Source organism: Tarenaya hassleriana, unplaced genomic scaffold (assembly GCF_000463585.1).
Source record: "Tarenaya hassleriana unplaced genomic scaffold, ASM46358v1 Cleome1, whole genome shotgun sequence".
Taxonomy (NCBI): domain Eukaryota; kingdom Viridiplantae; phylum Streptophyta; class Magnoliopsida; order Brassicales; family Cleomaceae; genus Tarenaya; species Tarenaya hassleriana.
This window is the reverse complement of record NW_010960187.1, coordinates 4,160,624-4,184,171: the sequence shown is the minus strand read 5'-3', so window position 1 is coordinate 4,184,171 and position 23,548 is coordinate 4,160,624. Positions and strand designations below refer to the sequence as shown.

The 23,548-nt window shown below is 36.5% G+C and overlaps 4 protein-coding genes and 1 long non-coding RNA gene across 6 annotated transcripts; 2 read left to right on the top strand and 3 right to left on the bottom strand.

The window, feature by feature from the left end:
• Positions 1-1,853: 1,853 nt before the first annotated feature.
• On the bottom strand, positions 1,854-5,124 carry LOC104810134 (auxin transporter-like protein 3). The gene is made up of 8 exons (XM_010536337.2): positions 4,904-5,124; positions 4,460-4,645; positions 4,111-4,223; positions 3,821-4,004; positions 3,584-3,681; positions 2,965-3,172; positions 2,566-2,823; positions 1,854-2,256 (listed from the first exon to the last, which is right to left on the bottom strand). The coding sequence occupies exons 1-8, from the start codon at positions 5,075-5,077 to the stop codon at positions 2,062-2,064; spliced, it is 1,416 nt and encodes a 471-aa protein (XP_010534639.1). The 5' UTR covers positions 5,078-5,124; the 3' UTR covers positions 1,854-2,061.
• A 1,649-nt stretch (positions 5,125-6,773) lies between these two features.
• On the top strand, positions 6,774-8,369 carry LOC104810125 (oxysterol-binding protein-related protein 1C). Its single transcript, XM_010536326.1, has 3 exons — positions 6,774-7,414; positions 7,646-7,768; positions 7,871-8,369. Exons 1-3 carry the CDS (start codon positions 6,998-7,000, stop codon positions 8,156-8,158), a joined length of 828 nt encoding a protein of 275 aa, XP_010534628.1. The 5' UTR covers positions 6,774-6,997; the 3' UTR covers positions 8,159-8,369.
• A 629-nt stretch (positions 8,370-8,998) lies between these two features.
• LOC104810116 (beta-1,3-galactosyltransferase 7-like) lies at positions 8,999-12,188 on the bottom strand. Its single transcript, XM_010536314.2, has 11 exons — positions 12,006-12,188; positions 11,736-11,835; positions 11,356-11,414; positions 11,058-11,266; positions 10,907-10,970; positions 10,589-10,661; positions 10,394-10,514; positions 10,181-10,268; positions 9,963-10,088; positions 9,710-9,819; positions 8,999-9,563 (listed from the first exon to the last, which is right to left on the bottom strand). Exons 1-11 carry the CDS (start codon positions 12,095-12,097, stop codon positions 9,415-9,417), a joined length of 1,191 nt encoding a protein of 396 aa, XP_010534616.1. The 5' UTR covers positions 12,098-12,188; the 3' UTR covers positions 8,999-9,414.
• A 1,195-nt stretch (positions 12,189-13,383) lies between these two features.
• Positions 13,384-16,085, top strand: LOC104810105. 2 transcript variants are annotated; one of them, XR_771254.1, is made up of 3 exons: positions 13,384-14,440; positions 14,821-14,908; positions 15,429-16,085. It is a non-coding gene; the product is annotated as an uncharacterized LOC104810105 (long non-coding RNA). The 2 variants fall into 2 exon arrangements; XR_771252.1 differs by having other exon boundaries at positions 13,384-14,908.
• Positions 16,086-16,385: 300 nt separating this feature from the next.
• On the bottom strand, positions 16,386-17,892 carry LOC104810096. The gene is made up of 2 exons (XM_010536294.2): positions 17,108-17,892; positions 16,386-17,014 (listed from the first exon to the last, which is right to left on the bottom strand). The coding sequence occupies exons 1-2, from the start codon at positions 17,462-17,464 to the stop codon at positions 16,403-16,405; spliced, it is 969 nt and encodes a 322-aa protein (XP_010534596.1). The 5' UTR covers positions 17,465-17,892; the 3' UTR covers positions 16,386-16,402.
• Between the last annotated feature and the right edge of the window lie 5,656 nt (positions 17,893-23,548).

Below are 23,548 nucleotides of genomic sequence, written 5' to 3'. Positions count from 1 at the left end.
AAAGGGAAAGAGACAGGGACATAACACGCAACGCGAGACCCGATGTTACAAAAAAGAAAAAAAAAACCCATCTCCAGATTAAGTCATAAAAATGTGAACTGCTCCCACTACTTTTGTACGTGTGAAAATGACAGTCTACAGTGAGTCGCGGTGGCTTCTTTCTCATTGTGAGAAACATTACAACCACGTCCGTACAAAATCCCCGTCTTTGGTTCTTTCCTTTCTGTCACATGCATGGTCTATGTTTCTATCTATGTGTGTCTATTACAACGTACAAACGAGAACCTCTAGACAGTATCATTATGGTTTGGAAGCATTGGTATTATGACATATATTTTTAATTTATTAGAGGTTTAAGTAATGATATATGTATATATATACACATGTGTGTGTGTGTGTGATGTAAGGACTGATTAATCTTTATTGAATAATACAAACAATGATATACCCTATGACATGCCAAAACCAATCTCATGTTAATTGTTCTTGCCCTAAAGGAGGTTATTTAGCAGCTTTACTTTGCTTGGCATTAAAAAAAAAAATTTACATGTGTATGCATACAATCAACTTTTAAACTTAATTCAATTCGCATTTACGATTATATATATGTATGGTTCGATTCGATCTATTCGATTTTGTACATCCGGATTGAAATGACTACTTCTACATGTAAAAGATAATATTTTTATTTATATGTTTCGATATGTTTTAATGCATTTAGAAGAAATGTATGAATAAATATGGCATCTTTAAACGATACAAATTATTGCAGTAATTGGTTGATGAGTTCATAAATAAAGGACCCCACGCACGTGTGAACCTTATCCTCACGTTTTTTCCTCCCTCTCTTTTTCACTCTCTCAAAATTCATTTAACAAAAAGTTTTTATTCCACTTTTCGCAATCTAACAAGGAGATTGTGCACAAAGTTTACGTTGATCTTATATATATCATCGTATTCTAGTGTTTTTTTCTCTAAAAATTACTCAAAACTTTTAGAATCACGACTTATATGCAATGTGGTACATGATCAATAATATATGATTTGATTTGTTTATCTTTATGTTTTTTTCCCTCAATGTATAGTTCGATTTTTCTTAGCAACCAAACAATTAGAAGAAGGTGGGTCCCAATACCCATGAGATTGAAACATGGAAGCTGCAAAGCTTTAGTCAAAAGCATTCCCCTTTTAGTTATATTGGAAATAATGTCAAGGAACTTATATATAGATGATGTTGAATGGGCAGTGACTAAGGCAGGGTATATATTCATTTTCAAGTCAAAGGGTGGACAGCCTTTGGTCCCCATCTCCCATAACCGAACCAATAATATCCGGTTCAGTAAGTTGAACACCGCTAAACCGCCCCAACTCTTCATCAATATGTGATTTGAAAATATATAAATGGGATGAGAGTAACTATAAGGTCCCGTCTCGTTGCAACCAAATTGAACCGGAGAAGGAAACAAGACGAGAGAAAAATGGAATGGATTTGGTACAAGTATATATACCAAACCGGTATGGTGTTAATTAACCGGTGAGCATGAGCGGTGTAACTCACCCATCACCAAACCAATTAGCGAGATGAAATCCCCTTTTTACCAAAAATTGATCCATCAATACCTTTGAAAAAAAAAAGGCTGACCATCATCCCAATCAAAGCCTGTTGCTTCCTTTTGAAAAGCTTTGGAGATCAGTTTGTTCAATGATCATATCCTTGCATGATAAAAGCGATTACATGTCGGATTTTTAGGATATAAAAAATATTTTTAATGATAATCATTTTATCTGAACAAGTGACATTTCTGGACCTCCTTTAATTAATAACCAAGAGAAGAAGACAATTTTCCGAATCACAGATAGTAATAGGGTTGGCCTTCCTTCCATGATACCTTATAGGAAAAACACATACAAACAGGCAAAGTAGGATGATCTTTAAATAATCCCTAAGATGACAAAAGTTATAAAAAAAATGGGGGGAAAACTAAAAAATATTTCACTGAAGAAGATGGATAAAAAACGGGTATATATATATATATATATATATATATATGGATATAAATATCAGTGCTTGGGAGGAGGGCATTGGTAACACTTAGTGAAAACGCCGAAAGTGTCAATCTGACGGACGAAATTGAGCAAACTGGCCCATCCCCCGAACCCGAACCCTACCACGAACACCCACACCACCACGAATACGTTCATGCAGTACGCTCCGATCCACCCTCCCACCTTCTTCGGAGGCCTCTCCACGGCGTTCTGTTCACATCGTCACGGAGAAATCTCATGTTAATACAACGATCAAATTCGATACGAAATCGTGAGATAACGTCCGGAATATGTGACTTATTTCACTGTATGTGCCATGGAGAATAATACAACTTAATCCATATAGAGTTCATTCTGTGTCCATAGAAATCCTATGACGAGGATGTTTTCAAACGATGAACCTCGAACTTATTTTGGACGCGCGTATGAACGAAAAAAAGTGCGGAGGGGCTGAAAGTACAGTAGAAACCCTAGATTAAATCATTTATATAATTACGATAGTGCCCTTATAAAACCAACCTCTCTGGCGGATGCAGGCGCAAAAGTGATCATATGAGCCATGGCGGGGATAATGTAAACGGTGAAGCTGACAAGAAGGGATCCGACTGCGGAATTGATGGGACCGAAGAAAGGGAAGATGATGGCCAAGAACCATATGGGTATCACCACCGGCAACCTCGCAAATGCTCGTTTGAGCAAGCTCTTCGTCTCGTGCACCCCTAAGAATTTCTCCCAAACGAAGTAGAGCGGCGTGCATGCGAACCCAAACGTTATAAACTGCCCAAAAAATCGAATAAAAGTAGTGTGGATATCTTCTAAATCTTGTTCAATACATCTTCGTCGATACAAGCGAATAAATATGAGGAAGAGCATTCGTCGGCTTGGAGAAACCGTAAAAGGGCAAGATCGTCAATTCACCTGGTGGATGAGCATGAGGATAACGGCGGTGTCTCGGAAGCCGGTCCGGGGGAGCAAGGAGAGGGCGTTCGAGTGAGTGAGAAGCAAATCTCCGAAGGCCCAGTAAACGGCTGAGGCTGACGGTAACGTCAGCGTCCATACGTATATCGTCGCCAGCAGGTATATGAGCTTGAACTTTTTTGGCTTCCACATACAAAACGTTACAGGGGTATTTTCGTAATTTATGTATGGACCGAAAACCCCAGAAATGTGTATCGAGATTAGGGGTGAAATTTTCAGGCATATCATTGTAGAGTACTTTGTTTTCAATATATATTCTGGATTAATTTTTTTTATAATCCAAAAATTTACCAAATCTTTAATTCAATTACATCTCTCACAGCATCGGGTAAGTCCGGGTGAATTCCATTCCCCACATTTGAACTATAAAAACGCGTTAATAACATGTTTTGTATGTTTTTTTTATCATTACACCACTGATCAACCATGTGTTTCTAGATGAAAAGTTACTATAAATGTTTTGTGTATATGTATATATATTTAGGTCGAAAACATGATCCAATTTCGAAAATCCGATGTATTTTCCCGGCAAGATCAGAAGTTGGAGGGCGATGCTTACATGGTGACAGCGTGGCCGCCGAAGGTGTAGAGAATGTTGGTGGCCCCGGTGAAATAGAGGACCATCTTTGTCGGCCCTGAATGTCTCACTCCCTCAATCTTAAAACCAGAAATAAAACACCGTTTTATTTTCACTGTAGTGATTTTTTTTTTTTTTTTTTGCTATGAATGTCCATGGAAAGAGATGGTGAAAATGTTAAGAAACATTGGCGAGGGTAAAAAAGAAAAAGAAAATTACCTGACCATGGAGGAGAGAAGCAATGGTGAGATACCAAGCAGTGTAAGAGGTCATGGCGAGTCCAAGAAAAGACCAAATCCTATAATTGTGGAAAGATGGGATGAAGACAGTGGTCGCACAACATGCTCCGAATATGTACGTCCATGTCCTCTTGTCCAGCTTGTCGTTTATGTAATATATATTGCTGCATCCCCCCACAAACAAAATATATATATATAAATTTAATTTCTTTAGAAAGAAAATTAAATTTTAGAGAAAAACAGAAATATATCGTAAATACAGCTAGTTACCTAGCACAAGCGATGAGTTGAATGACGGATCCAAACAAGAGGAAAGTGCAGTTGAAGACCAACCCGAGGTTTCTCCAGTGTTTCCCCAACAGCCCACCCAACACTTCAAACCACTTCATAAGCCATCGAAACACAGATTCAAATAATTAAATCAATATTTATTATGGTATGTATGGACCGTCGTCGTTATAAGATATAAGACCAACCCGAGGTTTCTCCAGTGTTTCCCCAACAGCCCACCCAACACTTCAAACCACTTCATAAGCCATCGAAACACAGATTCAACTAATTAAATCAATATTTATTATGGTATGTATGGACCGTCATCGTTATAAGATATGTAATAGACCTGAATAACGTGGTTTCTGAAATCGGCTTTCTCCCTCTCTTTCCGAGATCTGTACTCGACGTAGAGCACGCTGATGAGATAAGCAGTCCAGCTTCCCATCAGACCGTAGAATATTTGGAAGAGGATTCCCGACAGCATCCCCAGTTGCGAAAATGAATATGGCAATGTAAGCAACACTTGCGCCACCTTTAACCACCAAAAACATCGATTAATCACTTAAACCCATGAATCCTTCCACAAACATGGCATATACATATACATACACATACACGTATTACGTACATGTACAAAATATATGTGCGCGTGTGTGTTACATTACAAGTGTAAGCCACACATGTAGAAAAAAACCAAAATCACCAAACATTGAACAACAGTTATAATGACTTCTCCATGAATAACTTGATAAACGTGGATATTATATATATATATCATGTACGTACATACCTGATTGGAGGCACAACTGAACCAAGCATCATAGACAGAACCGCCATGCCAGAAGAACTTGGAGAGTTTGGTCTTGGCAGAGAAAGAAGAGTTGCCTTCTTCTTCTCCTTCTCCTTCCCTTTCCATCTCTAAGTAATTCCCTGCGATCACTGTCTCTACCTTCTCTGCCGCCATTTTTGTTCCTCCGAAGCTCTCTTTGCTGAAGGCAAATTAGTCTATCTCCTTCTTCAACTCTTTAAATAGAATAATATCGGTAACCTTTTATAAAAAAATATTTAAATAATATCCGAAACTCACACTTTATAATGGTAAAAAAAATATAATAACATTATTGGTATTGATTATATAAATAGTAATTATTATGGCAACTAGAAGATAAAAGAAAACATATTGGGTCTTTTGGAGTAATGGCATCATCATCTTTATCTTTTTTCTTATATTAACGTCTCGTGAAGGTTGATCACGGTTTAAGATGGATGTAGTCGATAGAAGAATGAAAGCTGATTATAAGAAAACATAAAACTTTATTTAATTATTAAATGTAGTCGGGTTATATTTATACATATGGTCCATATATATACTGTAGAGATAATTTAATTTAAACGAAGAGATATAGATATATTTTGCAATTATTGCAAAAGTATATGAATTTGTGAGGCTGAAAAGAGGTTTGGGTGTGGTGGATCCGAGGGAGAGAATGATAGCTAATCAGGTGGGGTTAGTGCAAAGCATAATTACCTCACGTGTTTAGCTTTTTGCCTTAATTAAATCTCATTATTTCCCATCTTCTTTATAACTTTTTTCACTTTTGGCCCCTACTTTGTAAATTTATTCCAAATTGCTGTCTTTTTTCTTTTTTCTTTCATTTGGGTCCTAATGATATATAATTACATGTAATCATCATTTGTTATCTTTATAACTTTCGCAATGTTGCATTAGTAGATTTTATTTTCAGTCTCCATCTTTGGTCATTCTTTCTACCCGCAAATATTTCTTGGTGGGTCTCAATCCGCAATGTTGCATTAGTAGATTTTATTTTCAGTCTCCATCTTTGGTCATTCTTTCTACCCGCAACTATTTCTTGGTGAGTCTCAATAAAAAATATCATGCCTAAGATTTCTTTTATTAAAACTAATATATATCAATATAATTTGAGAGAGGATCGGCCTTGTAAGCCCAATTACTTACGACCAGAGAGCTATCCATGATAGCCCATTATGTTTAACCAATTTCTAAGCCCATTATATGTTCATTAAACCCATTATGTATATCCAATTTGTAAGCCCATTATATATGTTCATGAAACCCGAGTTAAAAACGTAAAACCAAAAAAAATTAAAAATAAAAATTGTGCAACAAAATGAATGCTTATAGAACATAGAACCTAATGTAATAATAAATAATTGAAAAATCAATTAATTTTATATAATTGAAAAGTAAAACGGAAACCAAATATTTTTAGATTATAAATATTATTTCAGTAAAAATTGAAAGTAGGGGAGTTTGACTAAGGTCCAAGGATGCCTAACACAAACATTTTGGCTTGTTTCCTAATGTTTTGTAACTCTTAATCATGATAACTAATCAGAAATCTCTAATTTATTTCTAACATTTAACAAAGTTTTTTTTTTATCTCTACAAAAATTATAATCGTTAGATCTCAATTATATTTAATCAACTTTTATAGCAGGTTCTCAATTCGATTTTTATTAATAAAAACATTCTTTTTAAAATAATCATTTTCAATTATTTCTGTATTCAGTTTAATGATTTTAGTAATCATTATTTCATTGAATTTTTATATAATAAAGTCATAATTATATATTATCCAACTCTAATTTCTTCTTCCCCGTCTCTATCTTTTCGTAACTTCGTTAATTAAAAAGAACATTTTATTGTTTGTATTAACAAGTTCCATTACGAGGCACCTCAAGCGTCCTTGCGTTCCACGCAAACATCGCAACCTCTCTCTCCATCGACAATGGCTTTATTATCCGCCACAACCACCGTCCTCCTCCTCCGCGATCTCGCCGGAATCTCTCCCTAACATCCTTCAATTCCATACTCGCTACCCTAAACCACTCACCGCTCACAATGTCGTCCGACGTTTCTCTCGCTTCTAATCCGATCGCAACTCGGTCCGCTTCTCTGAACATCAACCGTCCATCTCAGGCCGATCACGATCTCCGCCATAGCCTCTCCTTGGGTAACCAGATCGGCGAGAATCGGCCGCCATCGACGGTAATGAGCGCCGTTGTTGGGAGCGGGATCGCCGGAATCCTCTACAAGTGGGTGAATTACGGCCAAGGTTGGAAGCGTCGGTGGTTCGTTCTCCAGGACGGAGTTTTGTCGTATTACAGGATCCACGGTCCGGACAAGATCTCTCTGGCCGGAGAGGTGATCCGGCGATCGAAGCTCATCGGCAGTGAATCGTTAAGGATCGCTCATCGGCACAGCAAGCGCGGCGATGTTCAATGCCATGGAAAATCTGTCGGCGAAATTCATCTCAAGGTTCAATTTTCGAATTTCCTTCCACACGCAATTTGTGAAAAATATGTGGCCCAGATTGTTAATGCATCTTCGGATTTGCCCCTAAGTCTAGATTTAAAAAGATACACCCCCTTCTTGTTTGCCCACTCGACCCTTCTATGTTTTAAAATTACAAAATTCCCGCTGATGTTTCAGTCATAACATTCACACCCCTTAAAACTTTGGATTCAATATGTTGATATTATCTGTCAGGTTGCATCAATTAGGCAGAGCAGATCGGACATGAAGCGATTCACCATGTTCACCGGAACGAAGAGGCTACATTTACGCGCTGTGACAAATGACGACCGAGCAGTTTGGCTCGAAGCTTTGCAGGTATATACGGTATTATTAGAGATACATATATACACGATGTGAAGATATCTCTATTCGTTAGACTTTTGGTAGATTCATATTCTGATTTCCGATTGCTCGTAGATCACAAAAGACATGTTTCCGAGGATGTCAAACAAGGAACTGTTGGCTCCAACGACGAATATATCGATCTCGATGGATCAATTGAGGCAGAGACTGCTAAAGGAGAGTGTGAACGATGCGGTCATCAAGGACTGCGAAGAAATTATGAGGAACGAGTTCGAGGAGTTGCACAATGAGGTCGAAACTCTCAAACGCAAGCAAAAGCTTCTGCTGGATTCTCTCAAGAACCCTAATTTACAGATTCGAATGCAGAAAACACCGCAACGGGGGGATCTGAACGCTCCATGAATCTGCGTCGGTATCCGTTTTGGATACATGTTATAGTAAGTTAACTGTTCATGGCCATTGTACAGACCAGTATACGTATAGAAGTTTAGAATGGATGATTCTTAGTTCGGTTATCCATTTGTTGTAGCATATGTATTGTCTTCTTCTTCGTTTCTGCCGATTTGATGAAGACATTGTGCCCATTGTTGTAATATTCTTCGTACTGTTTTTATTTACTTTTTATAATATTAAAATGGGAATTCAAAATTTGAGTAAAAAAACGATTATATATAGGGTAAAACCCCTAAAAAACCTCCAACTTACAAAAATATATACAAATAAACCTTCAACTTGAAAAACTATCCTTCAATCCTCGAACTTATAACTTGTCACTGAATAAAACCTCGAACTTGCAAATTATTACTCTAATAAACCTTTGACCGGTTTGACCACAATTTCAGGCGATCAGAAATCTACGTATTAACGGATTGCTGATGTCACCTTATACACGTTATCAATTTTAATTTAAAAAATGACATCAGCAATCCGTCAATACGTGGATTTCTGATCGTTTGAAATTGTGGTCAAACCGGTCAAAGGTTTATTAGAACAATAATTTGTAAGTTCGGGGTTTTATTCAGTGGTAAGTTACAAGTTCGGGGATTAAATGACAGTTTTTCAAATTGAAGGTTTATTTGTATATATTTTTGCAAGTTGGAGGTTTTTTTAGGGGTTTTACCTTTATATATATATATATACATATTTTTTATTTAAACTCGTTCAGCAATCAATAATACACACACTTTGATAAAAACCTTATTTCCTTTTTCCCATTAATTTAAACTAATAAAAATTGTGGAATTAGGCCGAAAAAATACCTCCTGAATCTTGTAAAATTTTGTAAAAAAAAAAAAAGAGACAAATGGTACAGGCCCAGATTTCAAATGAAAGACCGGTTAATGCACAGAGCAATCCTCACGGCTTCAGAAACAAACAAAAAAAAACTATCAGCATAAGCATTACAGAGTCACAACGAAGCCTTTTTCTTCCCTATCTGAAAAAGGGCAACTTCCCCATCTGTGGGAAATTCTCTGCATAGGCTCCCTTAGCTTTTCGCCTGTATCTCTATTTTGTGTTGCCTCAGTTCCTCTCTACAAAACCGCCATCCTCTTCTTCCACTCTGTTTCAGACATTCATTCCATCACCCTCTTGCTGTCTGAACAAGCTCTAACTGTAAGTGTTTTCTTGTATTGGCACTAAGTGAGTCTGCTCGCCTATTAGAGAAGGGCATTCCAAACGGCTCCTTCTCCTTCACCACACATTTCATGAACCGGCTTCATTCTCTCCACCGATTTGCAGATCCCACTGCAGCTCCAATCAAACGAGGCTACACACACGTTGCCCGCCTGAGCCTTCCATGCGCAATCTTCAGGGCAAGAGGTAAAAGAAGGAGACTTTAACATAGAAGAGATATAGATTGCTGGTGTCTGCTTTGTGTGACTGTGTTTGTATTCATTCATGTGGGTTTTATTGAATTTACTTTCACATTGTTGGGGTGAATCTAGAGTTTACCTGGTGGAGTCCCACAACAGAAGTTGCGATCATCGATGTGTTCAACCTCTAGACCAATAAACCATGACCCGAGCGACACATCTTCATTTGCATACTTATGCAAAATCGGCCTACACCCACAAGTTAAACCCGAAAACGAAACACGATGTTATAATATATGCCTATGAAAACATTGCTGGGTGGCATGAGACTGTACTCCAGGGTATCAAATCCCATTTACTAATTCATAAACCTAGTTCATGGAATTACTCACTGGTTGATGGAGATGTATGTAGCAAGATCCTTTGAGATGGCATAGATCTGTCCAGTGGCATGCCTGAAGTATTTGTTTCCTTCCTCTCCAAATTTCCAGTACTCGGGCTCATGGTACTTGACAGTCCTGGAAAAATAGGAAAAATCGATTAGCACTCTTGCAATCTGAAACCTGAGTTCAAGTATTTGAGGGACTAGGAAAAATCCGAATGAAATTACTTTTGCGAAAGAACAGGCCCAGACTTCATGCACCCAATATAGACCCTCGGCTTTGAACGGTGATGGGCAAGAGTGGAAGCTAGCATACCTGAATCGAAAAAAGAGACGACACCATGTTTAGGTTTAGCTCTGTGTCCTAAAAAAGCATCCATTTTTTGAATAAAAGTCCCAAGGAGATAAGAAGAAATGCTAGGAACAGGCTTTTTTTTTTACCAAGATTGACATGGACATCATCATCAACCTTGACATAGAACTCTGCATCCCACTTTGCAACTGCGGTGGAAAAGAAAATTTTGGTTTTTGCAGACAGTTCATGATACCCTTCAACATGCTCCTACAATAAATAAGAAAACACAGTAAAAATCAAGAATGCCGTCTACTTCCTGTGAAATATTACCGTTTCCTTACCAGCCGAAGGAAGTCTTTGTGTTGAGCATCTTCTGAATCAATAGCTCTATCCAAAATACTATTTGATGTTGCACTGCCGACAAATTTGTATACAGCTCAGGTTAGTCTGGATCGATTGAAAAACCATAGAATACACGAATGCTGTGAATATATATACATGCTTAATGCATTTCCATAAAGCAACATACGCACCCACTATGAGGTGATTGCTATGGAAGTTGACTACCAAGCATCTTACTTGAAAACATGCATCTCAAAGATCGTTGCATATATACATGAATCATAATGCAACATCTATGAGGAAGAGATCTAACTCACCTGTGACCAATCATGAACTTGACGATGATGCCTTTCTCTCGTTCCAATTTTTCGAGCTTCTCCCCTGCCGTAAGTACAGTAAAATTATTAGATTAGAGACACAAGACACGGAAAACAGACAGATCAAGAAGTTAAATCAAAATTACAGTACCCTGAGGCATCCATGTCTCTCGAACTGAATCACGCCTCTTTCTACTGCTAAAAGCGGTATTAATCCCAATAACCATGAAAACTTTCTTCCTCGGGTTTCCTTCCGATTCAGAGGTTGTCCCTGAGCCATCTCCCGTCTCTTGAGAACTCCGTGTTGCTGACAGCTCCATCTGAAGCATTGAAACTGACTTGTCCAGTGACCCGTCCACCCTTCCCCACAGATGCAACAAAAGAGGATCAGAGAAAGAATCATAATGAAACAAAATCAAGTTAAATCTAAGGAATTCATCATCACTCACTGTATTGCTTCACGGGTTCGCAAAACCTCCTCCAGTGCACCTTTACCCCGTGTCTTTTTCTACATTAGATCAGATGAAAAGCAAGAAAACATGAACAACCAAGCTTCAATCGCCAGATCCACAGCAAACGAGTCTTATAAAATGACTAACATATAACATACAAGGGAAATATCGCCATGGATTCAGTCAATGAAGCTGGTAAAATATATGAACTGATCATTTGGTAATATAATCCACAAGCATACACATGACTGTGAAATTGAAAGATCCATGAACCATTCCCTTAGTACTGTAGCTATTCATCGAACACTAACAAAATCCCAAGCAAAATTCCGATGAAATCCCGAAAGCAAACGATTCAATCGTATCAATAAACATACTTTCTTATCAGAACAGTCGTCGGAAACTATCTGAAGTTCATGATCACGCATGTGCTGAGAAATGAGCTGACTGCCGGAATCGGACGACGGCGCCCACAACCTGAAATGAATAGATTCCACATGCAACAAAAATCAAAACCCATCATCAAAATCGAACAGAAACAGCATAGAAACACGAATATATCACCGAATTCAACGCGGAGTAGATTAGTACAAAGGGGAGGAAAAAAGGACAGATGCAGAGGAAGAGGAAGAGGAAACTTATTCAACCTGGAGGTGAAGATTGCTCCGAGAGCGAAAGAAGAGATGCAGAGAAACGGAATCCATGTCAACGATAGCTTTCTGGAACCTTTGTTCTTCATCTCAGAGAGAGAGAGATCAACGATGTCAGATTTGAAGGGAGACGAGAAGGAAATTTCAGTCCTTTTAAAATTTTGCGAAGGAAAGGTTTTTTTTTTTTAATGGGAAATGAAATAATAACTGTCTAAATGATATTTATTATGCGTTTGACCCTTCTGGATGTTTTTATTGTTTTCAAAGGTTCATACTACAATTTTATTTGTCAAGTCATTAACTTCAATTAACAAAATCATTAAATTAATTAATGTTTTGCGTCATTTTGGAAGATGTTCTTTATTTGTACATTCAAAAATAGTAAAAAGAAAATCAATTACGATGAATTTCCGTGAAATAAATATATAACTTTTGCTTACCACATATCGGATATATAATTAACATGATTGGTATACTTTATTTTAAAAAAAAATCTGAGTTTAATGTGTTATTTGAGATGTAAATTTGAAAAATTAAAAATTATATAATTTAAAATATAATATCTTCATGTATCTCCAAAACATTTAGAACATAATATGAGAATAAATTGATAAAATTGGTAAGAACATAACATAAATAATATACCTTTTTAGACACACAAAATGAAATAACTATCTCTGATTCTACTTATAACCTTTATTGTTTTGCTAATATGCAGTCATAAAACAAATTCTTAATTATTATTATTATTATTATTATTGTACAAAATTAGTAAGATTCGGTCATACTCGCTTTTTGCATTATTAGACAACATTGGTAGACTTATTCTTGCAGATTTAGTAAAATTTTATAGAGATTTTACATTATTTGAATAGCCGTGCATAATTCGAATTCAATCGACAATGTTTTTTAGGTTTTATATTAATAAATAAAACTCATGAATACACGAAATTACATTTGAGTAGAACCTGCATCATAAATGGATATACCTATTAAGTCAATAGATATGCATTAGTTATTGAGTTTTATTTTTCAATAACGAGATCTCAAATAAATGTTTTGGACCGACGAAATGTCAAAAAGCATTTGAAAATGTTTGTGGAATTACAAGACTACATGACCGTGATCCGTCAACGAGAATTTGGCAGAAGAATGCGTGTCGTTCTCGTAAAACGCGTCAGTCAAGCCAGACGGCGTGGTGTGCGAGTCAATTTGGGCTGCTTTTTAAGGCCCATGAGCTCCTTGCCCAACTCGATTCCTAAAAGCCCTAGGCCGAATAAGGTCATATGTATAATGTATTGGGCCATGTTACGTAATAAATAAAACAAATAATTAGTTGATAATATTTACAATTAGCCATTAGGGGCCAGTTCCTTACTGGTTCAGCCGGTAACCCACAACCCCTCTTTCTTCTCTCTCCAGAGAGATCTATCCAATTCGAATCATTTCCTCTGGGTTCCTCTTATCTCTCGAAGAAACAAAATCCGCGTTTTGAATCTATGGGTTTCTTCGGAATGGAAACCTCAGGAGGATCAAATCGCAGGGGAAGATTTCGATGTTTTCGATGCTGCTTCTTCAGAAACTGTTGTCGATGTTTCTGTTGCTGCTACACCTTCCCTTAGAATTTCGATTCAGAGAGCTTCGGTTCTCATATGCACTTTCTGTCCCTTTCCCAAAACTGATCTCTCCTTAGGGACCCTAGCAAGAGATTTGGGGTTGATCCTGGGCTCGATTGAAGAAGCTGATCCTGAATTACGATATCATGGAGAAGGAGAAGAAGAGGCAAGTCAAAAGGGAAGCGATTCCAACTGATAGCCTCTGAGAATTTCGTATATTACATGGGTCATGGACTCATGGAATCATCGATAGGTAGAGCGAAGTGGTAAACATTATTTCATATTTGTAATCGTCTCGGTTATATGTCTCTCCATACATAATGAGTAGGTGCTAGAATGTTTTAGTACATGTTGCTTGTCTTATTCAGAATCCTATGGATCAATTTTTGTTATGTTGAAAGTTGAAATGGCTAACTGGTTACCCTCTCAATGAATATATATGTTGTTATTAACAACTGTAGGAATGCTCAAATCCATTCTATTACTGTGATATTGTTATCTCAACAACACTCAAAACTATGAGTGGGATTATATTTTACGGGAGAGGGTTGGAGCCAATGAAGCAAAGCATGAACCATAGTCACTGTGAGATATCAGTAGCCATTACGATTTCGAAGAGAGAATAAATTTTGCCTGTCTACCCATCACTGCAAGGGGGGTCCTCACAAAAACCATGTTAGCTTCTCTAGCCATCGCCATTGCCCTGAACCAGGTGGCTTCGCCACAGTACAAAGCATACATGCGACAGGTCAAGAGAAATGCTCAGATTTCCGGCATCCGCTTTGTTAAGCAGGAACTGCCAGTTGGGCTTAACAGGTACATGGATTTGACTTTTTGTTTAGATTCTTAATTTAGCAGTTCAGTAAGTCCATGCACCTAATCTAGTGTGTATGAATCACAATGATTTGTGGTGCGGTTTTGCAATTTTCATGCTCCTGTCATTCTTTTTATTCATGAATCAGTTTCCTGTAAACTAAAAGCTAATGCCTTGAGGACCAGTGACTTGCTCATTGCCTCTACTAATTACTTAAGTGTATCCCTTTATGTTTCCTTCTCTCTCGAGTTTGTCGGTGGTGAACTCAGCTAACATGATGGCCAAATGTTCAGTCTGGAGTCTGTTATCAGACCCATCTCAGCTCCTTGTATATATATCTTTCTGAACTGAAAGTCTGAATCTTCGGCCTTCTGATTTCAAGCAAGGAGTTTCAGAAAGTCTCCCAGATGGGCAAAATATCAGACTCAACAAGAGTGCCATAAGCAGTTCCCCTGGAGGAGTGATGATAGGTAAAAAGAATCCATTTTCACTGCATTAAGGATACTTCCATTCCATATACATATAAGAATCTCTGATATCTGCCAATGGTAAAATTGTAAATGCCCTTAGATCAACAGTTGAGATTACACTCAGTGAAAAAAACATGTTTTTCCACTTAGAAATCACCTGTTTTACGCTCATTCTTTTTACATTTGTGTGTATATGTACATGTACAAGTAATACGCATACATAATGGTTGTGCTGAGTTGAAGTGATGATGCACATGTATGGATATGTGTCTCTATATATATACACTTTGCAAGAGGGTGAGAGAATGTTATGATTTCTGAGTGTTAATATGATGATGGGGAACACAAATAATTTCTGCAAGCAAGCAAGAAATGTCTCTGACCTCTGTCTGTCATTGCTCTTATGTGTTACTAGACAAAGAAAATCAATTTGTTATTATTGTTATGATTATGGAGAGAGAAAATGTTAGTCCTTTTTCTTAATTTTTTAATATTTTTTTGGTGGGTTGTGGTGAATAAGCTGAAAATGGAAGAGTGGTATCCTGGGGGGATGCAAAGCATGGAATTCTGGTCAGTCTCTCTTTTATAAGCCATTTAGATTCTCCTATTCGTTACTTTTGATAGTGACATCTCTTTCTCTCTCTCTCTCTCTTTCTCTCTCTCTCTCTCTCCCCTATATTCTATCTAGGTTTATCTATGTGTATATATTGATACATGGTATATGATGGGTATACACCATCATAAAAGGAGATGGAATATAAAAAAAAATGTCAAATACTTGATTACCATGTACAATAGTGGCATATGATTCTTCAAGTGGAAGAGAGGCTTTCTCTCTCTCTGTGGTGAAGCTGATAACACTAATGGCAGTGTCAAAGCTCGAGACCATGCATAACAAAAAAAAAATGGTAGTGGAAGACAATCAAAGGGCAAGCTTTCCCACAGGATTTCGTTTATTCATGTTGTTATTATGAACCCCACAAATCTCTCTATATACCAAAAACACGCCAAAGCAATGCAATGATGAGAAAAGATGACCGAGTAATCATGAAAGCAAGACCCAAATCTCTCTAAAATCAAAACCCCAAATTTTTAATCATTTGACTGTGTCTCGCTTTATTAACTCCAAACAGGGAGCTTAGGTTAGATAGTAGATGCCCTTTTGCCACTTTTCCTTCTTGCAATGCTACTTTTAATTTTTAAAAAAAAATCCACAGCTTCTTGGTTTCAACCTCTCTTCCTTTCTCTGGTTCCATTCCTAGTTCCGTAGATTGCCTTTTTCTCTCAACGCTATTTGCTCTCATTGAAATCAATTGTCGATACTCATTTCAAATATATGTATGTATATATATATATATTGTATTCTGCCACTGGAAGAATAAAGGGAAGAAAGAAGCAAACAAGTAGACAGACGAGAAAGACACCAACTGATTCCATTCTAAACCCGAAGTCCACCTTTTTTTTTTTTCTCTTTTCATTGGGAATTTGGTTAAATTACCTGTGACTGCAGAAATCCAAAAGTTTCTTCCTTCCTTCAACAATTTCATCGAAGAAATCATCAATCTGAGACACAATACTCTCTGTTCCATTCCTCAAACTCCCAATACACCCTTTCACGTTCTCCACCTTCTCTCTCAGCCACCTCTCCGTCTCCTCTCCTCCTCCTCCGCCGCTCCGCCTCTCCACCTCCGCCTTCAGCTCCTCCATCGCCGCCTTGCTCCGCCTGTACTCGTTCAACAGTATCCCCTTCCTCACCCCCACCTCCTCCCCCGCCACCCTCTCCTGCAGCCGCCCCATCGCCGCCGCCAAACCAACTCCGCCGCCTCCTCCTCCCGGAGACTGCGGCGGAGTTGCGTCGCCGGGTATACAGTACACGAGGCCGTGCATCAGGATCGTTAGGAGAAGCGAGTTCATGTCCCTCGTCGCGTATAGTACCCCTCGGAATCCGCTGAAGCCGTTCTGCACCTTCGATGACTCCATCGTCGCCGCCGCCGATGTCTGATCGGACCAGAACGGCAGTGTTTGAACCCGATTCTCCATTAACGCTCTGTTCTCTTCCTCCAACCCTAACGCTTCTCTTCTCCAACCAGATATCGCCCGAATCACCTGAAAAAAGGGAAATAAACAGATCGAGCAACCCTTCTAGGAGAAGGAAAAATTGAGTTTTTCGGAGGACCCATGATTCGTCAGGGTCCGTACCTGGCGGGAAAGCTGAGGGGAAAGGCGGCGTTGGCCATCGAGGGAGGAGGCGATGGAGATTCCGGCGGAGCAGAAGTTTTCCATGGCGGAGACGGCGGATTTGATGACGTGGCAGGCGTCCCAGAGCTTAGAGGTCTCGTCCATGTACTCGTCGAGCCACTTGTCTCCGACCGGCAACTGGAGTTTCTGGACGAGGAGGGTGAGATGAGAGTGCGATGTCCGGAGAAGGCAGAGCACTCGCTGCAGGAACTGCACGGACATGAAGTTGTTGGATTGGTGAGCCCTCTCGAGATCCTCCATTGATCTGTTGAGGAAGGAGTAGAATCCGTTCACTGAGTTTGCAGAAGATGGTTCCATCAGGGGACGAAAACAAGGGGGAAAAAACCCTAAAAGATCCGATTTTGTGATGTGGGTTGATGATGATCAATGAAAAGAGAGAGGTGAGAAAAATGGGGAGGAAAAAAAGGATATATAGAGGGATAGGAGGTATACGAATATGTATATGTATGCATGTCTGTATATGTGTATGTGCGTATGCATAGGTTGGAAGGGAATGAAACAAGAGGAAGAACAAGAAGAAGCTCAGGTCTCTTAAGGATGAAAAGGATTGTTGGGGGCAATGATGGGTGTTTCCTACAGAGGAGGAAGGATGATGATTTTACAAGTAATATGTCAATATTTTTTTAAAAATAAATATTATTAAAAATGGCAATAAACTTTAAAAAAATAGAATTAAAATGTGAAGGATCAATGAAAGTGTTTTATAAATGGAGAGTTGAAAATTGAAAAGGAAAGGGAATAGTGGAAACAAACAAAAGAGGCCATTGGACATATGAAGTCTTCATGGCATCCATTTCTTCTCGGATGCTTAAACACAATCCCGTTCAATTGTATTTATGTTTATTTATTTCCAGTCTATATTTATATGTATATAAATAATATTTTCTGATCGCCAAATATCGTATGTTGTGATACGATATACAATGGTATTAGGCTGAAAAACACAATTTTAGGACAGATATTGAGGTAAATTAAGCATAATTAATTACTGGAAAACGGGATTTATTTATTTATTTATTTAGGGTTTAAGTGGGGGTTTTGGTGTTCACTTTTGGGAAATCTTCCTTTTTTTTTCTTTTTTTTTTGGATAAAAAAAAATCTTCCTTTTTTTTCTTCTCTCGAGCTTCTGATTTTTTCGTTTTTTCCCTCAAAAAGACTGAGAATTAATGGGTTAAATCGTGTCCTATTTACATAGTCTATATTTCTTTTAAATTTTAAAATATTTTGTTTAAAAAAAATCGATTCAACTGAAATGATCAGATTCTTCGTATTGTGCTTTATGTATCTGTCTGGTTTCATGCACATGCAGAAAGTCTTTAGATGAACTATCAATTCTTTCCTTTAAAATAAAATGTAAAATTGTTAAATTTGATTGGGAATTCGGACCACATAAACACACTGGTCATGTGTAGCAATGAGATACACAAAAAAAAAAATTTGAATATCATATCCACAAATCTCACTCTCATGATTATTTGGTCTGTCCTATATATCATATGATTTAAATTGTTTGTATCAATGACCTTATTTAGACCGTCGATAAAATGAATTTTCAATTTCGACCAATTATTTTTTTTTTGGACCACATTATTAAAAAACTTTAAATAAATTTAAAATAAAATGAACCTCTCGTAAGTATCTAATGGGGAGGAATGATGGAAGTGGTGGCCTATTGATGACACGATTAAGCAGTACTAAAATCACATCTTTTGAACATTATAATAAGGCAACTATTATATTTTAAATATTATTCTATAAAGATTCTAAATTTTATTCAAAAGCAAGCTTTTTAAAGGGTTATTCTATAAACGCTTTCTTATTAATGTTTTATAAAGCGAAACAACTATGTGGTCCGTAGGCTCTCTAACCATTCCGAAATTTAATTACCCTAAAGAATAATTGATTAATGTCTGGTTATTCGTAATCCCAGCCTCTATAACACTAAAACCAATAATGTTTTAATATATCAAATTACATTTACGTTGGTTTTGCAATGCACATACACGTACGCTGCGGACATTTTGTCATATACAATTGATAGGTTAGATGAACTATCAATTCTTTCCTTTAAAATAAAATGTAAAATTGTTAAATTTGATTGGGAATTCGGACCACATAAACACACTGGTCATGTGTAGCAATGAGATACACAAAAAAAAAAATTTGAATATCATATCCACAAATCTCACTCTCATGATTATTTGGTCTGTCCTATATATCATATGATTTAAATTGTTTGTATCAATGACCTTATTTAGACCGTCGATAAAATGAATTTTCAATTTCGACCAATTATTTTTTTTTTGGACCACATTATTAAAAAACTTTAAATAAATTTAAAATAAAATGAACCTCTCGTAAGTATCTAATGGGGAGGAATGATGGAAGTGGTGGCCTATTGATGACACGATTAAGCAGTACTAAAATCACATCTTTTGAACATTATAATAAGGCAACTATTATATTTTAAATATTATTCTATAAAGATTCTAAATTTTATTCAAAAGCAAGATTTGAATCGTAAAAAATATATTTTTTTCCTCAGCAGATAAAATATTGAATTTATAATAATGTTTTAATATATCAAATTACATTTACGTTGGTTTTGCAATGCACATACACGTACGCTGCGGACATTTTGTCATATACAATTGATAGGTTAGATGAACTATCAATTCTTTCCTTTAAAATAAAATGTAAAATTGTTAAATTTGATTGGGAATTCGGACCACATAAACACACTGGTCATGTGTAGCAATGAGATACACAAAAAAAAAAATTTGAATATCATATCCACAAATCTCACTCTCATGATTATTTGGTCTGTCCTATATATCATATGATTTAAATTGTTTGTATCAATGACCTTATTTAGACCGTCGATAAAATGAATTTTCAATTTCGACCAATTATTTTTTTTTTGGACCACATTATTAAAAAACTTTAAATAAATTTAAAATAAAATGAACCTCTCGTAAGTATCTAATGGGGAGGAATGATGGAAGTGGTGGCCTATTGATGACACGATTAAGCAGTACTAAAATCACATCTTTTGAACATTATAATAAGGCAACTATTATATTTTAAATATTATTCTATAAAGATTCTAAATTTTATTCAAAAGCAAGCTTTTTAAAGGGTTATTCTATAAAGAACCATACAAAAAAAATTCCCAATTGAGAATGACAAATCTTTTTTGTACAAGATTTGTGGATTTGATATTTTTAGACTGAATTTTCTCTTAAACCAATCAGTTTTACTTATTTCGCGTGGTTTACCGATTATTGTATAGAGATCGAAGAATTTATTGTCCGAGATATTGTTGAATGATTCTAAACTCCCTAGTCAGTCAATATTGTGGGAACAATGTTGAATTAAGACTAGCATGAGGTGTGATCGATGCATTGGATGCATTTCACAATCATGGGTACTCGTTGTGAATGAGTGACTGGTTGACCCGCATGAGATTGTCACATGGAAAGAGTCATGACTTGAATCTCATAAAGCGGTTCGTTCATGGATCCTCAGACCTGAGATGTCTAGAGTATCTGATATGAGGAGTGGCGTGTCTTGACTGCGTCAAACGTCGTCTTTAACCGGATGATTATTACGGCGTTGATCAGATACGTTCACGAATCATATGGAGATAATAGACATGCAATATGGGACTTATCACCTCCTCAATAGGAGAGATATCGCTGGGCCCTCTCGTGGAAGTCGGACTATGAAAACGCGTGGCCACGCTATAGATGAAGTTGCATCTATTTTATTAGTCGATTTGCCAAGACGAGAAAGCGGTTGAACTTGAAGGGTGGCTCAAACCATGCCCTTGTTCAACATATGATATCGTGAGATAAAGGATCAGAACTCGAGCTGTTATTGCCTTGGTTAGATCACCTCTAACTCAATTCAACGTGGGTGGTCATGGGCGATCCATTGTTCTCATAAAAATAATTATGAAAAATAGAAAATGATATATATATATATATATACACACACACACACAACAATCCAGCGGATACACTGTGTATTTGCTTAAAGAAGAGAATGTTTCGCTTTCTTATTAATGTTTTATAAAGCGAAACAACTATGTGGTCCGTAGGCTCTCTAACCATTCCGAAATTTAATTACCCTAAAGAATAATTGATTAATGTCTGGTTATTCGTAATCCCAGCCTCTATAACACTAAAACCAACTACGTTATTAATATTATTTACGATTCCTAATCCATTTTTAGGTATCGTTTGTGTATACGATCTGTATTTAAACACACTATTGGATGGTGTTTTTCTTTTAATCACATGGTTAAAGACTACCGGTCCAAATACTAACAGCCGTAAGAGACTTTTTCCGAGTATTGACTCGGTCCGAGTCAGAACTCTGACTCGGTCGAGTCAGAACGAATCAGCCCAAGCCCATCGTCAACTCTTGACTCGGCCCATTGAGTATTGACTCGGTCCGAGTCAAACTTTGACTCGACCGAGTCAAAACATCAGCCAAGCCCAAAACCCTTTCTGGGCTTCGACTCGCATGGAACTTATTTTGTTCTATTTCAACATTCCCCCTCAAGATTGATTTTGAAAGAATTCAAAAATCAATCTTGAAGATACAACAAAATGATGAAAATCTTCACTGTTATTAGAACAATCCATAGAAACTAAATTTCATTCATTTAGAGAGTATTAACCTCTTTCAAATCACTTCGCTTGACTTTAAAGTTCTAGCTTTAACTCTTTTTGTCATAGCATCTTGCTTGATCTTAGAGTTTTTAGCTTTGACTTCTTTTTGTCATAGCACATCGTTTGAATCTGGTTTTTTTACTCTCCCTTTGAACGATTTGGATATATGAACATCCAAAACGCAACAGAAAGAAGAGATTAGAAAATTAGATAAGAGAAACATATAGTTCAGATCGCAACCAGGCTCTGATACCATATTGAAAAATAAAATGCAGAAATTAAATTAGAAAGAAAGAACAAAATATAAAAGAACGGAAACACTTTTATTTTATCGACGGTCTAAATAAGGTCATTGATACAAACAATTTAAATCATATGATATATAGGACAGACCAAATAATCATGAGAGTGAGATTTGTGGATATGATATTCAAATTTTTTTTTTTGTGTATCTCATTGCTACACATGACCAGTGTGTTTATGTGGTCCGAATTCCCAATCAAATTTAACAATTTTACATTTTATTTTAAAGGAAAGAATTGATAGTTCATCTAACCTATCAATTGTATATGACAAAATGTCCGCAGCGTACGTGTATGTGCATTGCAAAACCAACGTAAATGTAATTTGATATATTAAAACATTATTATAAATTCAATATTTTATCTGCTGAGGAAAAAAATATATTTTTTACGATTCAAATCAAAGGGAGGTCCGAGGCTCCAGCTGGAATATCAAAGGAGAACAAGTGGTAGGGAGAACCATGCTAAGGTTGGTACTTGGTAGGCATAATTACCACTTAGACGGGCAAAATCTATGAAAATAAGAAATAGAATTTTTATTTTTTAATTCTAAAAATCGTGACAATAATTTTTCTTTAAAAATTACAAATATCACTGTAAGTTAAATATATATATATATATATATATATGTTTATAATTCTAAAATAGAAATATTTTTCAAATAATTATAAAATAGTAATACTTTTAAGAAAAAAATACGACAGGAAAAAGAGAAAAAGGTAAAGTTAGATTATTTAAACTTGATGACTGTAATTATATATATATATATATATAAAGGCAGGGTTAGAAAATATATTTAACAAGAATGACGTTTTTTTTTTGGGTATATATATTACAGCAATTTTATTATTTTAAAAAATGGAAAAAAAAATAGTTGTGGGGGCATATTTAATAGTGACACAGCATCGATATGTTACATTACACTACATACTCCCCATATATGTTAAGCTTAGTCATGACCTTCTTCTGGTCCGAATCTGACTTCAATTCTCTCAGCCGAAAAGACTCTAGTTCGAGAAGTGGGCCCTCGCTTTTTATTTTCTTTTTCTTCTTCTAATTACTACTCCTGCCTTTGTTCTTTCCCTTTCACAAAATACGGTGCCTAGTTTGCGAATGTACAGCTGCATCATATCAAAGGGCGGCAAGCTAATTATTGCAAACAGAAAACGGAGATATATATATGTATATATATATATATATATCATTACGATTTTTAACACAAATAAGACAAAAATTATAAAAATGGATTAAAACTAAATCTCTGTAAATATACAATCAAGGAAGAATTCGGTGTACAAAACATCTCATTGAGAGGGGTTCGAGAAAGAGCCTCACCACATAAACCTAATCTTACAGAATATATTTAAATATATTTTATCTTACAATCAAGATAAAAAAAA